At 38.1% G+C, this 20907-nt stretch overlaps 1 protein-coding gene across 2 annotated transcripts in view; it reads left to right on the top strand.

The window, feature by feature from the left end:
- The window catches only part of ROCK2 (Rho associated coiled-coil containing protein kinase 2), a 100944-nt gene that overhangs the window by 31278 nt on the left and 48759 nt on the right, over positions 1-20907 (top strand). For both annotated transcript variants that reach the window (XM_055714462.1, XM_027801591.2), the window contains exon 2: positions 11636-11717. In XM_055714462.1, the coding sequence (XP_055570437.1) occupies positions 11636-11717 (82 nt within the window). The remainder of the gene's footprint in view (positions 1-11635; positions 11718-20907) is intronic.

Here is a 20907-nt window from a genome sequence, read left to right as displayed (position 1 = left end):
TTCCTTATTTAAGGAATTTATTTTCTACTGGATGAGCATTTTTTGGACTCACTGATAGAAAAGCTGATTTTAATGGTGCTGACCTGCATATACGTAGGTCAAAGGTAACTGTAGCATCACAGAAAAATTCAGCTTTGAAGACCTCAGGAGGTCATCTAGGTTCAACTGCTTGAAGCAGCTGCTTAATGTCTGTCCCCAGTGTGAATCCAGTCTCTGCATAGCCAGTTGTGTGGGTCTGATAGGTGGGGAGGTTTGGGTTTTTCCTATTTATTTTGTCTTTTTCTTTTTTGGCATGTATGTCAGAAATGAGAAGTTTCTCCAAATTATTTCAGATGACAAAGACAATCTTACTGTCTCAGTCACCCAGAAAAACATGGGAGATGAAACACTTCTAGTTGGATTTGTCAGAAAATTCAGCATGTTCCTTTCCAGTCCTAGAGGCTGAGGCTAATGACCTCTTAAATACCTTTTTATTATTGAAGTTGGTGAGAAACCTCAATTCTTTGATAATACCTCATCATCATGGGGTTTATATGTGATGGAATTATTACTGTAGTCAGTCCCTAGAAGTATATGTACTGAGTTTCAGCAGAAATCAACCAGAAAAGTTCCTATTATGCTTTGAAACCTAGAATGTTGCATTGGTAGTCCTGACACAGGAATTGGGATGGAATTATTTCTGTTGTTTTACATATTTAAACATTTTTAATATTTACATATTTTAACATATTTACATGTAGGCTTATTTTATGGGAAGATGCATTACCTGTTTGAGAGACAGTAATAGTGAATTTGACTGCAGTCTAGTGTCATCAGAGAAGTTTGATTCTAGGGTGTTTGCTGGACTGTCAAACACTGTATTGCAATGTGTTTATTTGAAACTCCAAATTAATCTAATATTTCCATGAAATGGGAAATACACTATGTGAACACACTGTTCTACTAAAAAAACCAAACCAAAACAAAACCAAAACCTAAAAAGCATTTCTTCAAACGTATTCCATAAACACTTGGGTTTTTTTCCAAGTTGTATTCCCTTTTTATCAATAATAGGATCTGTATTAACCAAGATTGTGAACAGGTATAACTACTTTCAAGAATGTTAGTTGGAGTTAAAAATAAGGCACTCATATCAAGAAAATACTGTATATTTAGTAATTATTAATAACCATTGTAGTTTATTTAATTTCCTTTATTGTCAAATCCATTTCTGTGAGAAGGCCACTTTTTAGGGCTAAGTCCTTAGCTTTTTTAAAAAAAATTAAAAAATAATCTCCTTACCAATCAACAATGCATATATAATACTGCAAAAATTAAAACTTGTTTGCCCGATGTTGGTACTATTTGTCCCATATATTTCTGATATTGGTGATTGGTATAAATAGATACACATATTAATTTTGTTAAAATTCCATTCCTTCTCCTCCAGTGTTATTAGATAGCTACTCATGCAAAGATAATCTTAAAATAATTATCCATATAACTAGACAATAGACCAAAAGTAGTTTAAGATTGAACATGGTCTTTTTGACTCATCATTATTTAAAATCCATTTTTACCCCTTTTGGTTTTTTTGCATGTCTATTTAATCTTTTCTACTGTCTCTTACCTGCAAGCTCCCTTTCTTCCAACAATCATTTTTGCAACTGCTGACATTTCCAGAAATCATCCACAAAACTTGTCCATGTGTTAATATGCTAACAGCAGCTCAATGGTAGGACTTCTCTCTGTTGTGACTATTTCTATTTGACTTGAGTGGTTTCTCCCCTGAAGTAGAAACAGTGCATTTTTCTGATAGCATATGGATCAGTGCATCCTGATGCCTGTTGGATTAGTCTTGATATCTTGACCTTAACAAAAAATAATCCATCTGCAGCAGTAAGTGTTCTGTGTTTCTCCATACTGCATACAAATTCTGTACTCCAAAGTCCAAAGCAGATGTGATTTTTGAATGCTTCAGTTTTATCTATGACTTTAACTGGAAGTCTGGGCTCATGGAATCATGGTGGAATACAGCACTTATATTTTAATAAATGTATGGTGCAGCTGGTTAGAATATACTGCTGACATAAAAGCTGAAGTGAGGCAGGAGATAGCATGATAAGCAGGTGGTTGCTTATATTTAGAAATGTTCTAAAGAGTGATTTGAAACAGTTGCTGATATTTTTAGTAAAGGGAAATTTTGTAATAATTTGTTCTGAATCAGTGATTAGGAAAAAAACAAGTCCTTTTATTACTTCTAGTCAATCATGCATTTAGGGGAAGAGGAAGCTAGGTGAGGAGGACCTTGATTTTCCTTTCAAGCCTTGTTGTTTGCAATTCCAGTTACTGTAAAACGGACTGATAAAATTTTTATTATTTACTCTCATAAGTATCTTTTTTAGTTGTTAGGTTATGTTCTTGCATCTTATTTATCCAAGACTCCTAAGCAGATTAGTAAAAATACATAAAATATACTGCAGCTATTTGCATTATATGAAGGAATATATAAGAAATGTATATACAAAAAAATAAGCTTACAGTGTAATCGCAGGGTAAATTATTTTGATGGTATAACGTACAATGACTAGTTGCTGAAACTAACTTCACAGACTGAACTGTTTGAGGGTACAAAAAGATAAATAGGATAATTTTCATGATGGAGAAGCAGCACTCTTCATTTAGTATGAACCAAGGATGGCCTTGTGGTCAAAACATGATTTTAAGAATAGACTGTACATCTGTTTCCCACCTCAACTGTAGATGAGCTCCATAGCCTTTTGTCTGTTTTGCTGGCATTACCTCTGATTCCTGCACCTGTAGTCTTTGAAAGCCCCGATTAGGAAAAGAGAAAGGAGTAAGCTTTGTTTTGCATTTGGATGCTTATGAAACAGGAGGTAATTCCACTTTTTCAGGATATCAGAGAAACAGTTGCAGGCATGGGTTTGTTTTCTGTGCATTTCATCTTTTTGCAGGTCTAGTGCTTGTACTATTCTGCTTGATTGCTTGAGAAATCTTCATCTGAACTGATGCAGAAATGGCTTGCTGCGGGACAGTAAAGTCAAAATTACCAGAATGCTTTTGCTCTCTTTTTTAAGAAGCTAAACTTGCTATTAAAGGCCTTGGAGATTTCCAATGAATAGGAAATTATCTCTAGTGTTATTTTAACGGGTTTGCAATTCTGAGCTTTGGTGCACATTGATTTTTTGAAAGCAGTACGAATTCAAATATCAAAGGTAACTAAAGAACTGGAAATGCACAGTGACTTCAGATGAAAGCACATGATGCTGAGCTATTGAATTTTCCATGGCTACAGTGATAAGCAGCAAGACATACAAGACCAGTTTTATTGTCTTACAGAGAAAATAAAATAACTGATTTAGAGGAGAATATATGCATTTTTGTAATGGTTAAGTGTTACTACATTGGGTTTTTTTAAGTGAGCAATATTTTAAGAGATCAAGTTGTATATTCACAGCTGCTGACTTACTCCTCTTTCTTAGTCCTCTCTCTTTGCGTTAATTTACTGGGTTTGCGTGTTTCTTCAACTAACTTCGTAAGAATTTCTATGTAGGCTTGGAAGGATCATTGGTAAAGTCCTTTTCACAGAGGTAGGTTCCACAGCTGGATCTATTATAATAAATATTTCTCTTACTTGTGAATCTCTTGTGAAGGCAATTTCTGAGCTTCATTGGGTAGGTATATTACATCAGTTCTTCACTAGTGCTATCGAGAATTTTTTTCCTAATCTGTAACCTAAATCTTCACTCCTAATTGAGCTAATTTTTTATGCTGTTTCTGGGGATGTGAGGAAATGTCCGTTGTCATAATCATCATTGCTTTTAACAGGTTTTTATGTTCTGAAAGGAGTTGTCCTGTCTTCTCTTAGGCAAACCTTTTTTAAGGCTGAAGTCTTTGGTCTCCACAGTCTTCCCAAACACATATTGCTTATCACTTCCTTGCTCTTGTTAACTTCCCTTCAGTTCTTTTCCATCTTATCTTTTGCAATCCTTTGTATAGGGATTCACAAAGCTGGACGCCATATTCTGAATTGGGCTGTAACAATACCAGCAAATTATTTCTGATCTGTATTTACAAAAGAATCTTAGTTCTCTGTGAGGTCTTATACAATGTACCTCCTGTTTATGCATCCTAGACTGGATTTCTAGTCTGCTGTAATACCCTGTGTGTTTTTCTGTTATCTTCCTGTTTATTTATTATTTGCATTTTCATGTTCTGTTCATTTAATTTCTTTCAAAAGCGTATGTTGGTGGGGATTTTTCTGCTCTTTTTGTGCTTATCCTTTGAATTGGATCTGACTATTTTTTCCAGATTTTTTCCTTCATTTTGAGATAATTTTAAATGCGATAAACAGCATGTGCTCAGAACTCTGAGCTTGGCGTTGTTTGCTGAGTTTTATTTGTTCTTAATAGATTAGTTTCGTATTCTGTTGCTTTATTGTAGTAATGAAAATATTCTGTAGGACTGGAACAGGACAAACCCAGGGGAATTTCTTTTTGACACGCTTTTGCAAATCCTGATAATTACCAAACTCCTGATAATTACCTTTTGGACGTTTTCTCTATGATTTTTTTTTCTCTATGTATTTTTTTTTATTTTGCTAGTGAGAAAGATGAGTCTTGTCTGTTATTCCGATGTTAAGATGTTTTGTTTTATTGATGAGATATATATATATATATATATATATTCTGATGGAATATCATGACACAATTTTATTCTTAGAGGAACACTTAAACCCTGGATCTTATGTTAACGTATAAGAACTTCTAGGTGTTTACAGATTAATTAATGTCTTATTCTAACTCCCTCTCCCCAAGTATTCTGATCTGTAGTTTGGGAAGCCCCGTGCCCTTTTAGCAGTAGTGCTTTGATTTGCCCTTTTCAGTCCTGTTCTGCTGAGTTCTCAAAGTAGTTTGATTAAGACAGTCTCCTTAAATATTTTAGAGTGAATTTGGGTTGATCTTACTGTCCTCAGCACATTTCTTCATGTATAGTGATTTTCTTTAGGATTTTTTCCCGTTCTTATCCCTTGTAAATGTGTCCAGATATGTAACAATAACAAACCACAGTTTAAGAAAGCATGGAAAACTTAAGCCTTCTGTGCATTCTTTGCCTTTCTTAACTCCTGATGGAGTTTTATTTAATCATTCTTATATAAAGTATCTTCCATTATTTCCGCTTGTTCCTTGTAAACTACAACGCATTATATACCTTTGTCTTTCTGATCTTTATTTACATGCTTTTGCTGTTCCACACTGTTGTTCCTTCCTTAACAATTTTGTGATTATTCTTTTTCTTAGTATTTAAGGATGAAGTTATTTTTGGTCTATTATCATCCTGTCATTCCAGTGGAACAGTTTGACACTGTGCCTTTCAAATAACAAGGTAAATTGTATAAATCATTAAAATATGCGTGTAGGATGTTGCGCATGAAATGATGGTCCTTGGGGAGTAGTGCTGGTACAATGAAGAAAAATTTGCATTATTCAACAGCAGGCAACATTAAAACCATTTCAGTCATTTAAATAATTTCAGTGTTTGTTTACCTTCATATACAGAAATCAGATTGTAAGTAAAACCTGTTATAAAGTATTTACATACTTATTTGAGGACAGCAGCCACTTTCAGGTTTCTAATCTGTACATACTCAATACTGTTAAAACTTAAATCTGTTAATGTAGAACTCTTAAAGAACTTTTAGAATAGCAAGACCTCCCAGTAGTAAATGTTGGCTGCATTATCGTGCCCTGAATTATTCCTTCACATACTAGTTATGCTTAAGAAAGAGAAAAATGAATTGCAACATATCCTAATCATCACTGAGTAGGATAAGCTTGGGAAAATGGTGTATTTGCCTTGCATATGACCTTTCAGTTGTTTTTCATATTATATGCTCCTACAGAGCTGTTATCGTTGTATCCAAAGGTAGATTCTATGATATGGAAAGAAGTAATCGCACAGGAAAGACCAGAATGATTTAAGGGTCCATTTGGCATATGGAAGAATATAGTGGGGGTTTAATCCTGGTGAAGAGTCATTAGGTGGACAATTCCTGTGTGCACAGATTTAGGAAGTTTGGCCTTAAAAAGCATGTAGGTCAAGTTAGAGAAAAGTAATCGGAAGTTACAGACTTTTTCTATCCTTTCTGCTGCAGCATATTTTATTAAATTTGATTTGAGGACTTGGAAGGGGGGAAAAGAATAGTGTTTTGGTTTTCTAACGTATTTTAACTAGCATGTTCAGTGAAGTTTTCATAGAATCACATGGGTTTGGGTTGGAAAGGACCTTTAAAGATTGTCTAGTCCAACCCCTCTGCCGTGGGCAGGGACATCTTTCACTAGGTTAGTCGTCTTCGGTTTTCTGGTTATTGCAGGATTATGAATCATATCCCCAAAGAACTTATCCCTCTTCTGTTCAGTCATCTTATTTCTGGGCTTGAGTTTTACTTTTTTTCTCATGATGAAATTGAGGAATAAATCCAAGAAGCGAAAGCTGTTGTAACACCCTGTGGAATTTACCTGTCTATATCAATGTTGGACAGGTTCAAATAGGTATTTCAGTTTCAGAAATTTTATCAGCACAGCATGGTATAATTTGGTGAGGGCTTCAGTGGGATTGCTGGAATTGAGTTTGTTATTTAGAAGCTACCATTATTTTTCCCTATTACTGCACCTTTTGTCAGAGAAAAACATGAACATTTTGTTCCTGTATCTCCTGAACTTTTCTTGCCTGTTTTTTCTTCAGTTCATTGATGTCTGTAACAGTTGCAAGCTGCTTGCTGGGAAAGCCAGGCTCCATGTTGTCCCTAGAGGTAGTGGCTGCTGACATAGTGGCCAGGAACCGTTCCTCTGGTGTAGGAGGATGTTGCAAAAATAGGAAGTTTGGACTTTTCTCTTGGAAAACAGTCTGTGGAGATCATTTTAGCCTGTTTGCCATGAGCGAAAGGCTTTTGATGGGAGCAGAGCTGTCTTTGCCAACAGTGCATTTGTTTGGAAGCTGCTATTTTTGGCCTGTTAGTTTCTGAGCCTTCTGTAATAGCAGAAAGAGGAAGCTAACAGTGAAATCCCTTTAATAACATATTTCCTGGTTGAAGTGACTTTATCTGTGAGGCCTAGACAGAGGAGATGTCATTTCCTGGATTACTTCTCTTCAGTCTGAACAGTCTGTTTTACTGTGTAATCTTTTGACCCAGCTTCTTAATTGCAGTGTAATTTTTGTCATGTAAACCATGTTTTTTAAATGAAAATTTAGGCTTTAAGGAAACACCTTTTGACGAAGTGCTAATGTGCAAGACAAGTCTTTCGTAAACTACACGTTGATATGAACTCGAAATCCCTTACCTTAAAATTATGTTCAAGAGCTTAAAATCCTGTCTGCAGAAGAGTATGATAATGAAGTTTGTTCATAGGGATAAAAAAAAAAGTCGCTCTTTCTGTTCCTCATGATGCTGATACTAATCACTTCTCTTTGATGCCAGCTGTAGCTGACTGTCCTCAAGAGTTAGGACACTTCCAAATAGTTAAGATAGGTGGTTGTGCTGTTCTGAAATTTCTGTTCATTAATAGCTACTTGTGAAAATTGTTACCAGAAGTCCATGAAAAGGAGGCTGAAAGACCTATTAGAACCATTTTTGCAGCTGATTTTTTGTTTTTATAGACCACAAAAAGGCTGTGGAGTCAGAATGACACAGGAGAAAAAAACAGTGACACCTGAAACGATAATATACAGCTCCATTTAAATTGGAAGTTATGGTTGTTCTGGACCTCTAATCAAACTTTCCTAAAATGTCTCTTGGGGATAGTAACTTCATTCTGTTCCCTGACTTTGTGCACAGGGTAGAAGAAAACACTATAAATATTTTGCTTGGTCAACCTCTGAAATATCTTTGTATAAAAAGCATTAAAATATTAGGTGACCTTGCTCCTTCCCCCCCCCTCCCCCCCCCAAATATGAAGAACAAAATATGCCTTATTGGTTTGTGTTAGCAGAGACTGCTTTTACACCTCTCTTAAAATGTCTACCCAGCTGTCAGTGATGGTTAAAGTATTGTTTCAGTAGTGATTAAAGATGAATGTAAAATGAGTGACAAAAAAGGTGTTAGGCTGTGAAGAGCAAAATAGATTAAGAAGGTGCTCAGAGATCTAGAAAACTAGTTTTTATGTTTGAGACTGTGCACTAGAAATGAGAAGTGTAATTCATCAGAAAAAATATGTTCAGGACCAATTGTGAAACTCTTAATTGCATAAAGGAATTCTAAAGAATAGGAAAAACTCTTTTAGTTTGATGCTGTAAACTGATACTGTAAACTACAGTAATATATTAATGCAGTTATATTGCAAATATGTTAATGAAAGCATGCCTTCAAGTCGTATTTGATGTTAAAAGTTAGGCATTGTGTGTAGACTACCAGCTAACTGGAACTGAGACTTCACTGTGCTAGGTAAAATATAAAAGTTGGCCCAGCTGTTCTCCATCAGAACATTCAGTACGGTCCTTTTCTACATGTTACAAGGTAAAGATCTGTATTCTATAGAATGAGATATCCTTTTTTTTTTACTTTTTGCTAAATAAAGAGTTTGGTATTACAGATTCTGTCACATTATTTTGCAGGAAGTCACCTCAAGGCAGTACTTTGTTGGATTTGTCCAGGTTATTGTGCAGTTCCCATGCAATTCATGCAGTGACTAATCCATAAGTATTTAACAGCTTTGTTACTTTGATTTGGTTTTATTGTCTCTTTTTGTAAAAATGTCATCAAATTTAAGAATAGGTAGTAAGTCATCTGTCCCTCAGAAAGACGAGTATGATGTTCTCATCCATCAGTCCTTTATCTATAATGGGTCTTGCAGGAACAGTTGCAGTCAAGGCTGAAATAACGCCTATAAATATTGTTCTTAATGTAACTAAGATTGATACTGTGTCTTCTTCACTGGCTTCCCTTTTTGCTCATTAACAGTTTTATGGTTTTTTTTGTAAGGAAATTCTAAACAGCGATGTGTAAGACACAGTTCATGTTACACAGATTCAAGAGTAAAATTCCACGTTTTCTCTGTGTAGCATTGGAAATACTGTATTACATCACAAAATGGTTGAGGTTGGCAAAGTCCTCTTGAGATCTAGTCCAACATCCCTGCTTGATGCAGGGTCAGCTGGAGTAGGTTGCTCAGGGTCACGTCCAGTCTGGTTTTGAGTATTTCCGTTGATGGAGATTCCACAACCTCTCTGGGAAACCTGTTCCAGTGGTTGACCACACTTGCAGGAAAAAAAGCGTTGTGTTCAGATAGAATTTCATGCGGTTTACCTTGTGCCCATTGTCTCTTGTCTTGTCAGTGAGCACTACCTTTTCTTCACTCCATCTCATCAGATACTTACACACATTGATGAGATCCTCTGCCTGGAGTCTTCTCCAGCTGAAGTGTCCCAGCTATCCAAGCCTTTCTTCTTACAAGAAGTGCTTTAGTACCTTAATCTTCATGGCCCTTTACTGGACTTACTCTAGTAAGTCCCTGCCTTGGTTTGAGGAGCCCAGGAGTGGATACTGTGCTCCAGGTGTGGCTTCACCAGTGCTGAGTAGAGCAGAAGAATCACCTACATTTACCTGTGGACAATGCTTTCCCTAATGCAGCCCAAATGTTGTTGGTCTTTTTACCCTGCGAGGGTGCATTGGTGGGTCATGGTCAGCTTGTGGTCCACCAGGACCCTCAGGTCATTCTTTGCAAAGCTGCTTGCCAGCTTGTCAGGCCCCAGCTGTACCTGGTGCCTAGAGTTATTCCTCCACAGATGCAGATCTTGGCATTTCTCCTTGTTGAACTTTGTAATATTCTCCTCTGTCCAGTTCTCCAGCCTTTCGAGGTCCGTTTGAATGGCAACATGATCCTCTAGTGGATCAACCACTCCCCCTGGTTTTGTATTGCCTGCAGGGTGCAGCAAGTGTAATGAGAGTACTGAAGATGTGAAATAGCCCCAGTGCTGAATGCTGGGGTGTGCTACTAGTGACTGGCCTTCAACTGCACTTTTGTGCCCCTGATCACAATCTTCTGGGCCTGATCTTTCAGCCAGTTTTTAATGCACTTCATTTTTCTAAGCCGTATTTTGTCAGCTTGTCTATGACACTTCCTAAGACATTTTCATTTGTTAGGAGGTTAAAATAAATAAGTTAATCACAATTTCATCTCCTTATTTTGAAAGCGTGCTTAATCGTTCAGGTTTTTTGTGGTGAGTAGTGACACCTCCACAGATGAGATAGTCTTATTCAGGGGTCCTCAAACTTTTTAACCAGGGGGCCGGCACGCGGATGCAGTGGCAGGCAGTCATCTGCGGCTGCTTGGTTTCCCCCCCAGCCCCTGGCAGAGGGGGGTCTGTAAATACCGGGGGCCGGATTGAGGACCCTGGGGGGGCGTATCCAGCCCGCAGGCCGTAGTTTGAGGACCCCTGGTCTTATTTATGCATGTGCATATTTAGGACAGTCTGGCATTCAAAATGTATTTTGTAATCTTGAGCCTTGCCTTTAAGTCTATCCAGGTGATACATTATTAGAATGAGTATAATTTTAGTGATGTTTACAACAAATGATCCCTTCCCAGATACATTAAGAAAAACAATATAAAATCAACAGGTTGTTAGCTATAGCCTCAGTTATGGAGAAGACTGAAAAGCTGCCTAGTTCTGTTGCCTGCCTGTTAATAAAAGTGATGTGGTCTCCGAATTGAATTGCTATGATGTCCTGTCAAGGCTCAAAAACCTGAAGAAACAGTCTTAGGATTTTGTTCTTAGAGCAACGAACAAAGTTCAGGAAGAACACTGGAGATGCTGAATATGAATGGACCCTCTTCTTACTTTCTGAAACTAATTTTTATTTGTCCCTGTGTTAACTGGAAAGGGCTTTGTGTTTTGAAGAGTAATTTTTTTAAGTCTTTCTAGGTTGCTGAAAAGTGGAATTGAGTTAAGTCTTCTAACAGGCGTTTCAAATACAATTTTTAGTTTAGATTTTGTTGATCTCATCCCTTGCCATTTTAAGAGGTCTCAGTTGTTTTCTGTGGAGGCATTGAGAATTGGTAGCAGAGCGACATGTAGAGTTCTGGCTTGTCTTCTGTTGAGTCACTTAAAAAAAGTAATCTAGCCTTGTGAACTTCAATTATGTAGTAAATTGTTGTCTTAAGTTAGGTTATGTCTTTCTTACAAGAAGAAAAATGTGCAGTTTTTTGAATATCCAGAATGAGAAGGTAAAGAGACTGTGGTCAAAGCAATAATGTGGACAATACAAACAAAGTTTTTCAATATGCAGGAAAAATGTAATGGAAATAATAAACCCAGATTGACTGAACTGGGTATCTTAAATCAGTGTTAAATGAGTAAGATTACTTACTGGTTAAGATTAAAACCACTACTGCAGTTTAAGTCTCAGTGCCACTAGTCAGTGGTAATGTATCTGTACTCTTCATAGACCAGCTTAGAGCCAGTCAGTGTGTGTTAGCTCCTTTGGTGATGTATAATCATACTTCAGAGATTGTTTGATTTGACTACTAGGAATGTAATGCATACTTGAATAATACACAGTCAGTCTCAGTGTAGTAGTTTTAATAAAGTTATTAATACTTAGAACTCAATTAACTTTTTTTTTTCCCCCCCTCCCCAGGATGGCTTGAATTCTTTGGTCCTTGATCTGGATTATCCAGCGCTGAGGAAGAACAAGAACATCGATAATTTCTTAAATAGATGTAAGTTGCAAGTGGCCCTTAAACAATGATGTTGTGATCTCAGTCATAGGAAGCTAAGTGGCCAGAAATGTGTTGCTGATTTTCATTTTACTAATTTTTATAACTCTGAGCTTCTATATTCAGAAGGCTTTGGAGGACCATGTATTACAGAGAAGTTTCATTTTGGGGAGTCTGAAAATACGTTGGAAAATACCAGCTGTAGATCGTATTTTTTCCAACTACAATTGGAAAAATCCTTTAAAGTTATATTTTATCTTAAGTACATGCAGCAACATAATTTGCAAAGCGCATCCCAGTTATTATTCGTTAAGAATTAATTACTCAGAATGTCAAAATTGTATATACAGTCTTATTTAACCTAACAAAGAAGCTTTCTGTTGATTTTTAAAACTAAATTATTGTACCTTGAAGTCTGTTGGAGCATTTTTGAACCTTTCTGTAAATGTTTGTGATTCTCCCCAAAGTAATTGTAGACAGAATCTTGGAGTTTACTGAGCATGTAAAAATTGAAGACTGTTGTTACCTCAGAGTAGCTGTATATTGTCTTTTTTAAGTGTTTTCTAGCTATGTATGTAAACAATACGGTTTTTCTTGTAAATAGTGGATTATTTGCTTTAAAATGTAAGTTGCAGTGAGTAAGTCTTCTTGTAACAGCTATGTTTTGTAGTGAGCTAATTTTGAGATACTTTTTTTAAAAACAAAAACACCACCTTTTCTATTTCATATCTTGAGGTTACTACAGATGTAGTCTTATCAGCAGCTCCTCTTTTGATTCTTTACTGGTAAGAGCTATGTGTGTCTGCCCTCTGTGTTGTTCTGTGATTCCTTTGAATATCCACTCATGCTCCTCAGTTAAATGGTGGCTGGTGTAGTCATTTTGGTGAGTTTTTGTGTTTTATATTCAGTGCTTTTCCATGAGGTTTAGCAGAGCCCTGTAGCTAGACATACAGTTTTATAGTCACCAGTAAAGTCTCATTTGGAGAAGTCACTGGAAACAATATAAGCAAGAAACAGCAGACTAGGAAGGAGAGGAATGCCTTGGGATTTTTCTCAGTTTGAGTTCAAAGAAATTCAAGCAAATATTTATGAAAGAAAGGATCAGGAACAGCATTTTAATTTTGTTGCCTGCAACTGTGCATTGTGTGTGTGATGTGAGGGGCAGAGCCCTATCTACAGTAAATATGAAAATGATATAAACTACAGTAACTTTTATGAGCTGTTCAGATTTGTCTTTACATTACAGTACTATTTTTGCAGTAGGACAAAATTAGAAACCACCTTCTAATCAGAAGATCAGTATCTTCTGCCTGTTGAAAGTAGCAACTATAAGAAAACAATTTAACCTTGGCAACAGGTTTTTGTGTTGGGTGGTTTGGTGTGTTGGTTTTTTTTTTCTTCTGCAGCCCCTGAGCATTCTTGCTGTTTGTCTTCTCTTTTCTGAAGGTTTGGTCCTTCTCCTACTCTAGATTCTCTTCTGTTGTCATAATAAATATTATCGAGCATCTGATGTGGCCTGCAGGCTACCAGCAATGGCAGAAACCCAAACAGACTTTCATTCACAATTTTTTTACTGCTTTTTTAAAATTGACCATCAGTTTACAGTTGAAATAGCTTGATACTAGTTAAAGAAAATTCTGAAATGTGTTACAAAAAAATTCACAGTAGATAATTAAGAGTTTTCAGTGGTGCATTTCATCATTACCTGTTGAACTTTAAGAAAAGCGTGTAAGAGCTAACTATTTTGGCTTACGTATTGTGATGCTGTACATCTCTCTTAGGAATCACCCATGTAACTTCTGTCCTGTTTCCGTACTGCCTGAGATAGAATGAAAAATAGTGCTGCATATCTTCTGTGATTTACACTATTTTAAAAACAAAAATTTCTGAAATGAGTAAATATTTGAGGCTGGTAATATTTTGGCATTGCAACTGAAAGAATCAGTCCTGGCACACCAATGTGTTTCAGAGGCCTTTCCAACACAAATGTTTGTGTGGTTTGTTACGAACCTGACTGGGGAACTGAGCAGAATTAATGCAAAGAGCTGGGTGGTTGATTTGTTTGTTTTTTTTTTTTTGTTGAAACTAGTCAGGCACAAGAAGAGCAAAGACCCGCTTATGATTTTCATTTCACTTCACTGATACTTGTGCTAGCACATAAGGAGCTGCTCGGGTGCAGGAAAAAAAAACCACAGGAGAACTGAGCTCTTAGTGGCATTACCATTTTATGTAACTTAAAGTTGCTGAACCCATAGCTCATATCTTTTTGGAAACTCTTCTGAGGGTAGCAAGGATCAGTGGAAAGGAAGAGCATACATGTGCTTGCTGAAGCCTCTTGCTACCTTGGACTTGAAAGAAGAGTTGGGAATCGTATTAAGAATTTATGGAACACTAAGTTGTTGCTCTTAGGTTAGGGAACAGTGAGTTCTTGTCTCTTCTGATTTTTCTCAGCATCTGAAGAGCTGTAGCAAATGCCTAGCTGGGAATTATTGTCAAAAGGTTCTGACAGACTCTGGCGAGCTGTCTGTGCCAGGGACGTGGAGCCTGCATCCTTCCTCAAGGTTTTCTGAGGCAACTGCGGAGAGGTGGTGGGGCCATCTTGTGAGTTTGCAGTCTGTAGTGAGAAGTGAAACAGCTGAGGCGGAGTTATTGCTTATGATTGTTTTAATCCATATTACACAAATCTTCAAAAATTGTGGAGAACACTGCAATAATCATCACGCTTAGTCAATTTAATCACTTAATTCTTCCACAGTAACACTTTCAGAAGGAAATTTTTTTGTCTACCATATTCCCAGGGGTTTCAATATACCCTACTCCAGACCTGCTGCAGTCATTGCTAATCAGGTTAATGTTTTATTAATAGCTTATTTTAATTTAAAAATGAAGTCATTTGAATCTCAGCTGAAATATTAGTTGATTTTCAGCTCAGCTCATAGTTTCAAGCTGAAACTCAAAATGTTTTAACTTATTTTACAAAGCTACAATTTATTAATTGCCCATACTATAGAAGTTCAGTATATCCTGTTTCTGTGACCACTTTGCAGAAGCAGCCTCTTCACATGTTTAATATGCAAGAAACACTTTCATTGCCTGCTTTCCCTGACTATTCTGATTTCTTACCACTTCCTCTAAGGCACTGAACCAAAGTAGAGCATGTATTTATTATATGAGATACTTAGGTGCCTCTTAATAATACAACTATTCCCTATTAAACTGTTAGGTTTCTGGTTAATTTGTTGGGTTTTTTTGGAGTATTCATAGTGCAGGAAAGCATAATGTAATACTCAATTCCTAAAACAGTAAGAGGAATCTCATGGTCCTCTGAGAGCAAAAACTAACTTGCTTATTTTAGAAAAGAAGCTTGAGCTTTCCAGCATGGGTTTAGTGTAACAAATCTTTCTGGTCTCCTCCTCTTCTGTCATCTAGGCTATGACAACAGGTTGAATAAATTCTTCCAAGTCACTTCTTCTGCCATCTGAGACTTGCCAAGTGTTGGATCATGTCTTAGTAGATTGTGCCTTTTTGGTGGTCTCCATGCAGGTATTATGTAGCCTGTTAGCTGCTTTAACTTCTGGGAGCAGAAAGTTAAATAATTAAGCAACAGTTTAAAATATTTAATAATTCATAATCTTATAATCAGAAATAGAAGGGCATGAAGAATGGATTTTGAGTAAGTCCAAACAGTAGCACAGGAGGTGGTGCCATCAACAGGCCTGGTATAATCCATAAGCCTCGGCTCCCAAAATGGATCAGTGACTTCCTATGCATTACCTAGCATCACTAAAAAATCGGAAACCTCCATTATTAAAATGATTTGCTTATATTGTGGAGGTTGGCAAACTTCTAGAGTGTAATGGTAGTGGCTGTATTTACGGTAGAAGGAACTTTCAGTGCAGGTGTGTTACTTGTGCAGCAGCTTTGCTAATCCCCTGAGTAAACTTCCTGGAAAGTTGCTCTTGCCATTATCCTCTTCAAGCAGACACTGCTTACTTAGAAGATTTGTCTGTTAAGATTAACTTCTTGCAGAAGTAACAGTTCTGGTTCCTTCCCTTACATTTTCTTATGTTGCTTGAAGTTACTGAATCATATGCCAGCCATATGGTTACCAACAGAAATGTGTTATCTGGTATGATATTAATGCCTATCATGACTGTAATTCTCTGTGCTCTATACTTACTGTCAGTGACAGATGAAATGTCAGATGCCAAGAAGAATCTTAGAAGTTTAGTGCATTGTAGAACTTACACTGAGTTAAGGAGCTGACTGCCTCTCTGGTTTCTTTTTGGCTTCCTCAAGGCTACTCCTTCCTAGGTCTTTGCAGTTGCCTTGGCAGTTTGGGCTCTAGTTCCATTCTTAAATGATACTGTTCTGGTAAGAGTAGTGATAGGAGAGGTATCAAATAAGCAACTTTTCCCAAGCTCCCATGAATTAGAGCCACAGTGTTTAAGACAGACTGTCTTAGATATATAAACAAGTTATATGTCAGTGTTATTAACCAGTTTTCCATTTGGGTGCTTGGTAGATGCAGAGCATTTCAGTTCTGCCATCAGGCTTAGTTTCATTAAGTCAGGTATGTCCCCTCTGCAAGTCAGAGGACTGCTGTTTTCTGTTTTCCTATCTTGCGCTCCTTTTATCTATGTAAGACAAAATACTTCGTGTCCCCCTTTCTTCCCTCTGGAGGGGGAAACGCTAGCCTGTCCGAAGCTATGCCTTCTAGTTTCTGCTGCTCCTGCAAAGTCTCCAGTTTCTTGTTCCTCGGACACCTTTGACCAGATATTACGTATGCACCCCTAATTACTTTAGCCTTTCTGTTGTGCTTTTTGTTTGGTTTTGGGCGGGTGTGGGATTGCAGCACTTCCTGGCCGTACTTCATTTTAACTCCTGGCTAGACTTTTGCCTAGGGCAGCAACTTTTGACTTAATGTACTCCATAGCAGCACTCATTGACTGACTGTGTCTGGTCTGTGGGGATAAAATTGCACTCCCTTGCATTTTTATTCCTCGTTTATACACACCCCAGAACTACCTAATACACTTCCCTTTTAACTTTTAAGAAAATAATCTGGTTGTGAACATTTTTTTTTCCCCCTTAAAGAGCAGAAAAGCTTGGTTTTCTGCACCCCACTTTTCTATTCAGGTATTTATTCCATTTTCACAAGCACTTGTAACCTTCAGCCACATTCTTGCTGCCAGCTGTCAGTGACTGATCCAAACACTCTGCCCTTTCAGAAAGTGAAGCTTCATTTGTTTAAAGGTTATAGTGCCATTTTCAAGCAGTAAATCAAAAACTGTCTTTAAATACTTGCTATCCAGCATTCCTGGTCCTTCCCATGTTAAAGAAGAAACTTGAGTCGTAGGTGACAACATCTTGCGTTTTAGGACTTTTACTCAAATGTCACAATATTTTTATAAGATTCCATTATATTCTGGGGCTGGGAAATCCACTCTAATGTCTTCCTTTAAATCTGACATTTTCCTTCTGCTGGGCTTTGTGCTGTTGCAAATTTATGAGGCTGTAAGATACAATCTGTGGTTTCTGTGCATGCAGATACCACAAATGTACAAACTCATCTGTGTGAAACCTTGTGAAAATTCAGTCCTCTGCTAAAAGGGTAGTGTGGAAATGTCTCCTGCACCTTGAATTAGATTGTTATGTGATACATGAACTAAACCGTATGATCCACCATGTTGCAATTACGGCATTGCTTAAGGATTTCTCTGAGCTTGCCACCTTGCAGCCTGTTTTTTGATTCAGGTTAGTTCCAATGCTTTGATTATTTGTTCCATATCTGTCTAAATGTTATGACAAAACAGAAAATCCATCTGTATAACTGATAGCTCCACAACACCTGCATTGCTAGATGATGATTATTATTTTTAACTGAGATTATTAAATGTTAGTTAAAGGAGTTAGGAGGGGTGACATCATGGCTCTCTACAGCTTCCTGAGGTGGGGAAGTGGAGAGGGAGGTGCTGATCTCTTTTCCCTGAAATCCAGTGAGAGGACATGTGGAATGGTTCAAAACTGCACCAGGGGAGGTTTAGATTGGATATTAAGAAACATTCTTTACCAAGAAGGTGGTCCAGTGCTGGAATGGGCTTCCTAGAGAAGCGGTCAATGCTCCAAGCTTGTCAGTGTTTAAGAGGCATTTGGACAATGCCCTTAATAACTTGCTTTAACTTTTGGTCAGCCCTGAATTGGTCAGGCAGTTAACACCAGATAATTGTTGTAGGGCCCTTCCAGCAGAAATAGTCCATTCTCTCTTCTATTAATCTTTTACTAGAGCAAGTAGGATTTCTCTATCCTCAGCATTTCACGGGGATGATAAAACTGGTAACTCCTCTCAGTTGGTATCTCATTTGCTTACTTCACATATTGTTGGGTATTTCATTGCTTAACTGCAATGTTTAATGCTTAAACAGTTTCACTGGAGCTATATTAACATTGTTTATAATTTCGGTATTGTATTTCGAACACAGAAGTATTCCTGTGAGTTCCTGACCAATAATGGAGCTATGTAAAACTACACCCTGCTCTTACTTTCAGCATGTATAAATCCCTGCCATCTCATTTCACACATTTGAAACATCCCAGAAACATCTGAAATCAATGTGATTCCCCTCCCTCATGAGAATTAAAATTGTCTTCAAACACGTAATTGCGCATTCTCTCCGACTTGAAACTTGCTGATACTCCTGTACTGCTGCTTCCTGTGAATTTGCATTTGTCCTCCTCATCTTGTGCCAAAGCTTCTGATCTGCAATTAAGCTTCCAAGCACAGTCGTCCCTTCCCAAACTGCAAAATTAAGTTCACATCATGAACAAAATAATAAACTTGGTGTGGGTGAAGCACTGTTGCTGTTCTAAGCTTCCTGTCTAAGCTTTTGTGATTCAATATAGAAAACGGCCTCAGAATTATCATGACTCCTTTTCCTGTTCACACTCTGGATTATTTCAGTCTTATTGGTACACTGAATGTAGCAAATTTGTCTGCTTTTGAGGTTTTTTACTTGCCTCTGTCCTTACAACTTTACTAGCAGACTCTTTTTCCCTCATTAACTTTTTTTTTCATTAAATCTCTCCGCTTCCCCTTCACACCTAATCTTTTCCTCAGAAGAATAAATTTTCAGTTGCATTTTTGCATTCCACAGGTTAGGAAGGACTTCTGGAGATCCACTGGTGCAACTCTGCTCAAAGCTAAACCAGTTTTGGTGTTAATCAGGTTGTTCAGGTCCTTGTGCAGTTAAATTTTGAAAATTTCAAAAGAGGGAGGTTTTGTAGCTGCACTGGAAAGTCTGCTCTATTCCCCAGGTCTAAGGATTCTTTTCTTAAAAAATCGGATTTCTGATGTTTCAACTTGTCTGTTGCCTCTTGTCCTTTCACTTTTCACCTCTTAGAAGTAAAACCGCCTTTCAACTTCTGTTAAGGCCAGCCATTTAGACTTCCCTAAGCTGAACAATTCCTGTTCTTTTGGTTTCTCTATGAGCATCAAGCGGTCCCACTCCCTAAGCATCTTGGTGGCCATCCATTAAGCTAGGGGAAGTTTTGTTATTTTTCTTGCACAGAGGAGCCCAAGGCTTGACATAGCATTCCAGATGTGGACTCAAAGTGACAAACAAGAGGGGGAAAAATCACTTCCCTCAGCCTACTGGTTATGTATTAACCAACACAGCCTCGTATGAAGTCAGAGCAAAGGCTTGCTGCTCTTTCCTCTTTGTTCATTTTGTCCACCAGGGCTCTCAGGTCCTTTCTCAAGGTGCCTTCTGGCTGGTACATGCCATCCTATACTGTTGTGTGGTGTTGTTTCGTCCCAGCTACCAGACTTGCATTTGTCTTTGTTGGAACTTTGCGAGGATCCTGTCTGCGCATTGACCCATCCTGTCTGGGTGCCCTCCAGTGTAACTTTGAACCACTGACCATGACTCCATGACTGCAGCAAGTTTTCCACCCACCTTGTAATTTCTTTGTGCAATCCATCTCAGCCTGGTTTGGCTACAAAGATACTTTGAGATGCTGCATTGAAAGTTGTGCTACAGTCGAGGAAAGGAAATGTGTACTGCTCTCCCCTTGTCCACCAAGACAGACATCTCATCATGGAAGGCAATCAGGTTAATCAAACACAGTTTGTCCTTTTTAGATCCATATTGGCTGTTCCCATCCTTTCTTATCCATCAGGTGCTTGGAAGTGGATTCCAAAAGGATTTGCTCTATGGTCATCATGGGCAGTGAGGTTAGGCTGCTGTTTCAGCCTGTAGCTTTCTAGATCCTCCTTGTTGCCTTTCTAGAACACTGACATGACATTTGCCCTTCACCAGTCATCAGGAGCCTCCCTGAGTTGCCATGACCTTTTGTGATGACAGATAACAGCCTTGTAATGGTGTTAACTGGCTCCTTCAGCACACTTGGATGAATCTTGTGTCGTATCAGAGTGTATGTCAAGTTTGCTTTACTGGTCCTTAACTCTGACTTCCTCTACTGCCATACTTCACCATCCCACCGACACTGCTAATAGTTTCAGGAAGCTGGGAGACCTGTGAGCAGAGTTCGCCAGTGAAGTGTGAGGCAAAAAAGGCATAGAGTACCTTGATCCTTCTGCATGTCCTTCAGCACTAGATCGATCCCCTACCCCACTGAGAGCAGCAAGCCCACGTTTACCTTATTCTTTCTTTTATTGCCAGTGTATTTATAAAGGCTCTTGTTTTCCTTCATAACACTTGCTAGTTTCAATTCCAGCTGAACTTGGCTTTCCCAGTTTCATCCTTGCATGCTTGGTTGATTCCTGCTGGGTAGCCCATCCCCGCTTCCATGTTACAAACCTTCACATTTTGTGCTTGAGTTGAGGCTGAGGTTGCCCATTCACCCAGACTGGCACTCTTGCCATGCCTGCTCAATTTCTAGCAAACTTGAACAGACTGTTCTTGTGCCATGAACATGTCATCTTTGAAGATCAACCCACTCTTCTACCCTCTGCAGCAGCTTCCCACAGGATCCTGCCTGTGAGTTTCCTCAACAAACCATAGTCTGTTCTCCTGAAGTCCAAGTTCTACTACTTTTCTTCCTTAGCTCTCTCAGGGTCTTAATTTCCATGTTCGCATGGTTGCTTCAGCCAAGGCTGCTACAAACTTTGTCATCCCCGGCTACTTCTTTCTTGTTTGTGAGTAACTGATCAGAGTGCCTCCCTGATTGGGCT

Source organism: Falco cherrug, chromosome 6 (assembly GCF_023634085.1).
Source record: "Falco cherrug isolate bFalChe1 chromosome 6, bFalChe1.pri, whole genome shotgun sequence".
Classification (NCBI taxonomy): domain Eukaryota; kingdom Metazoa; phylum Chordata; class Aves; order Falconiformes; family Falconidae; genus Falco; species Falco cherrug.
This window is presented reverse-complemented; position numbering and strand designations above follow the sequence as displayed.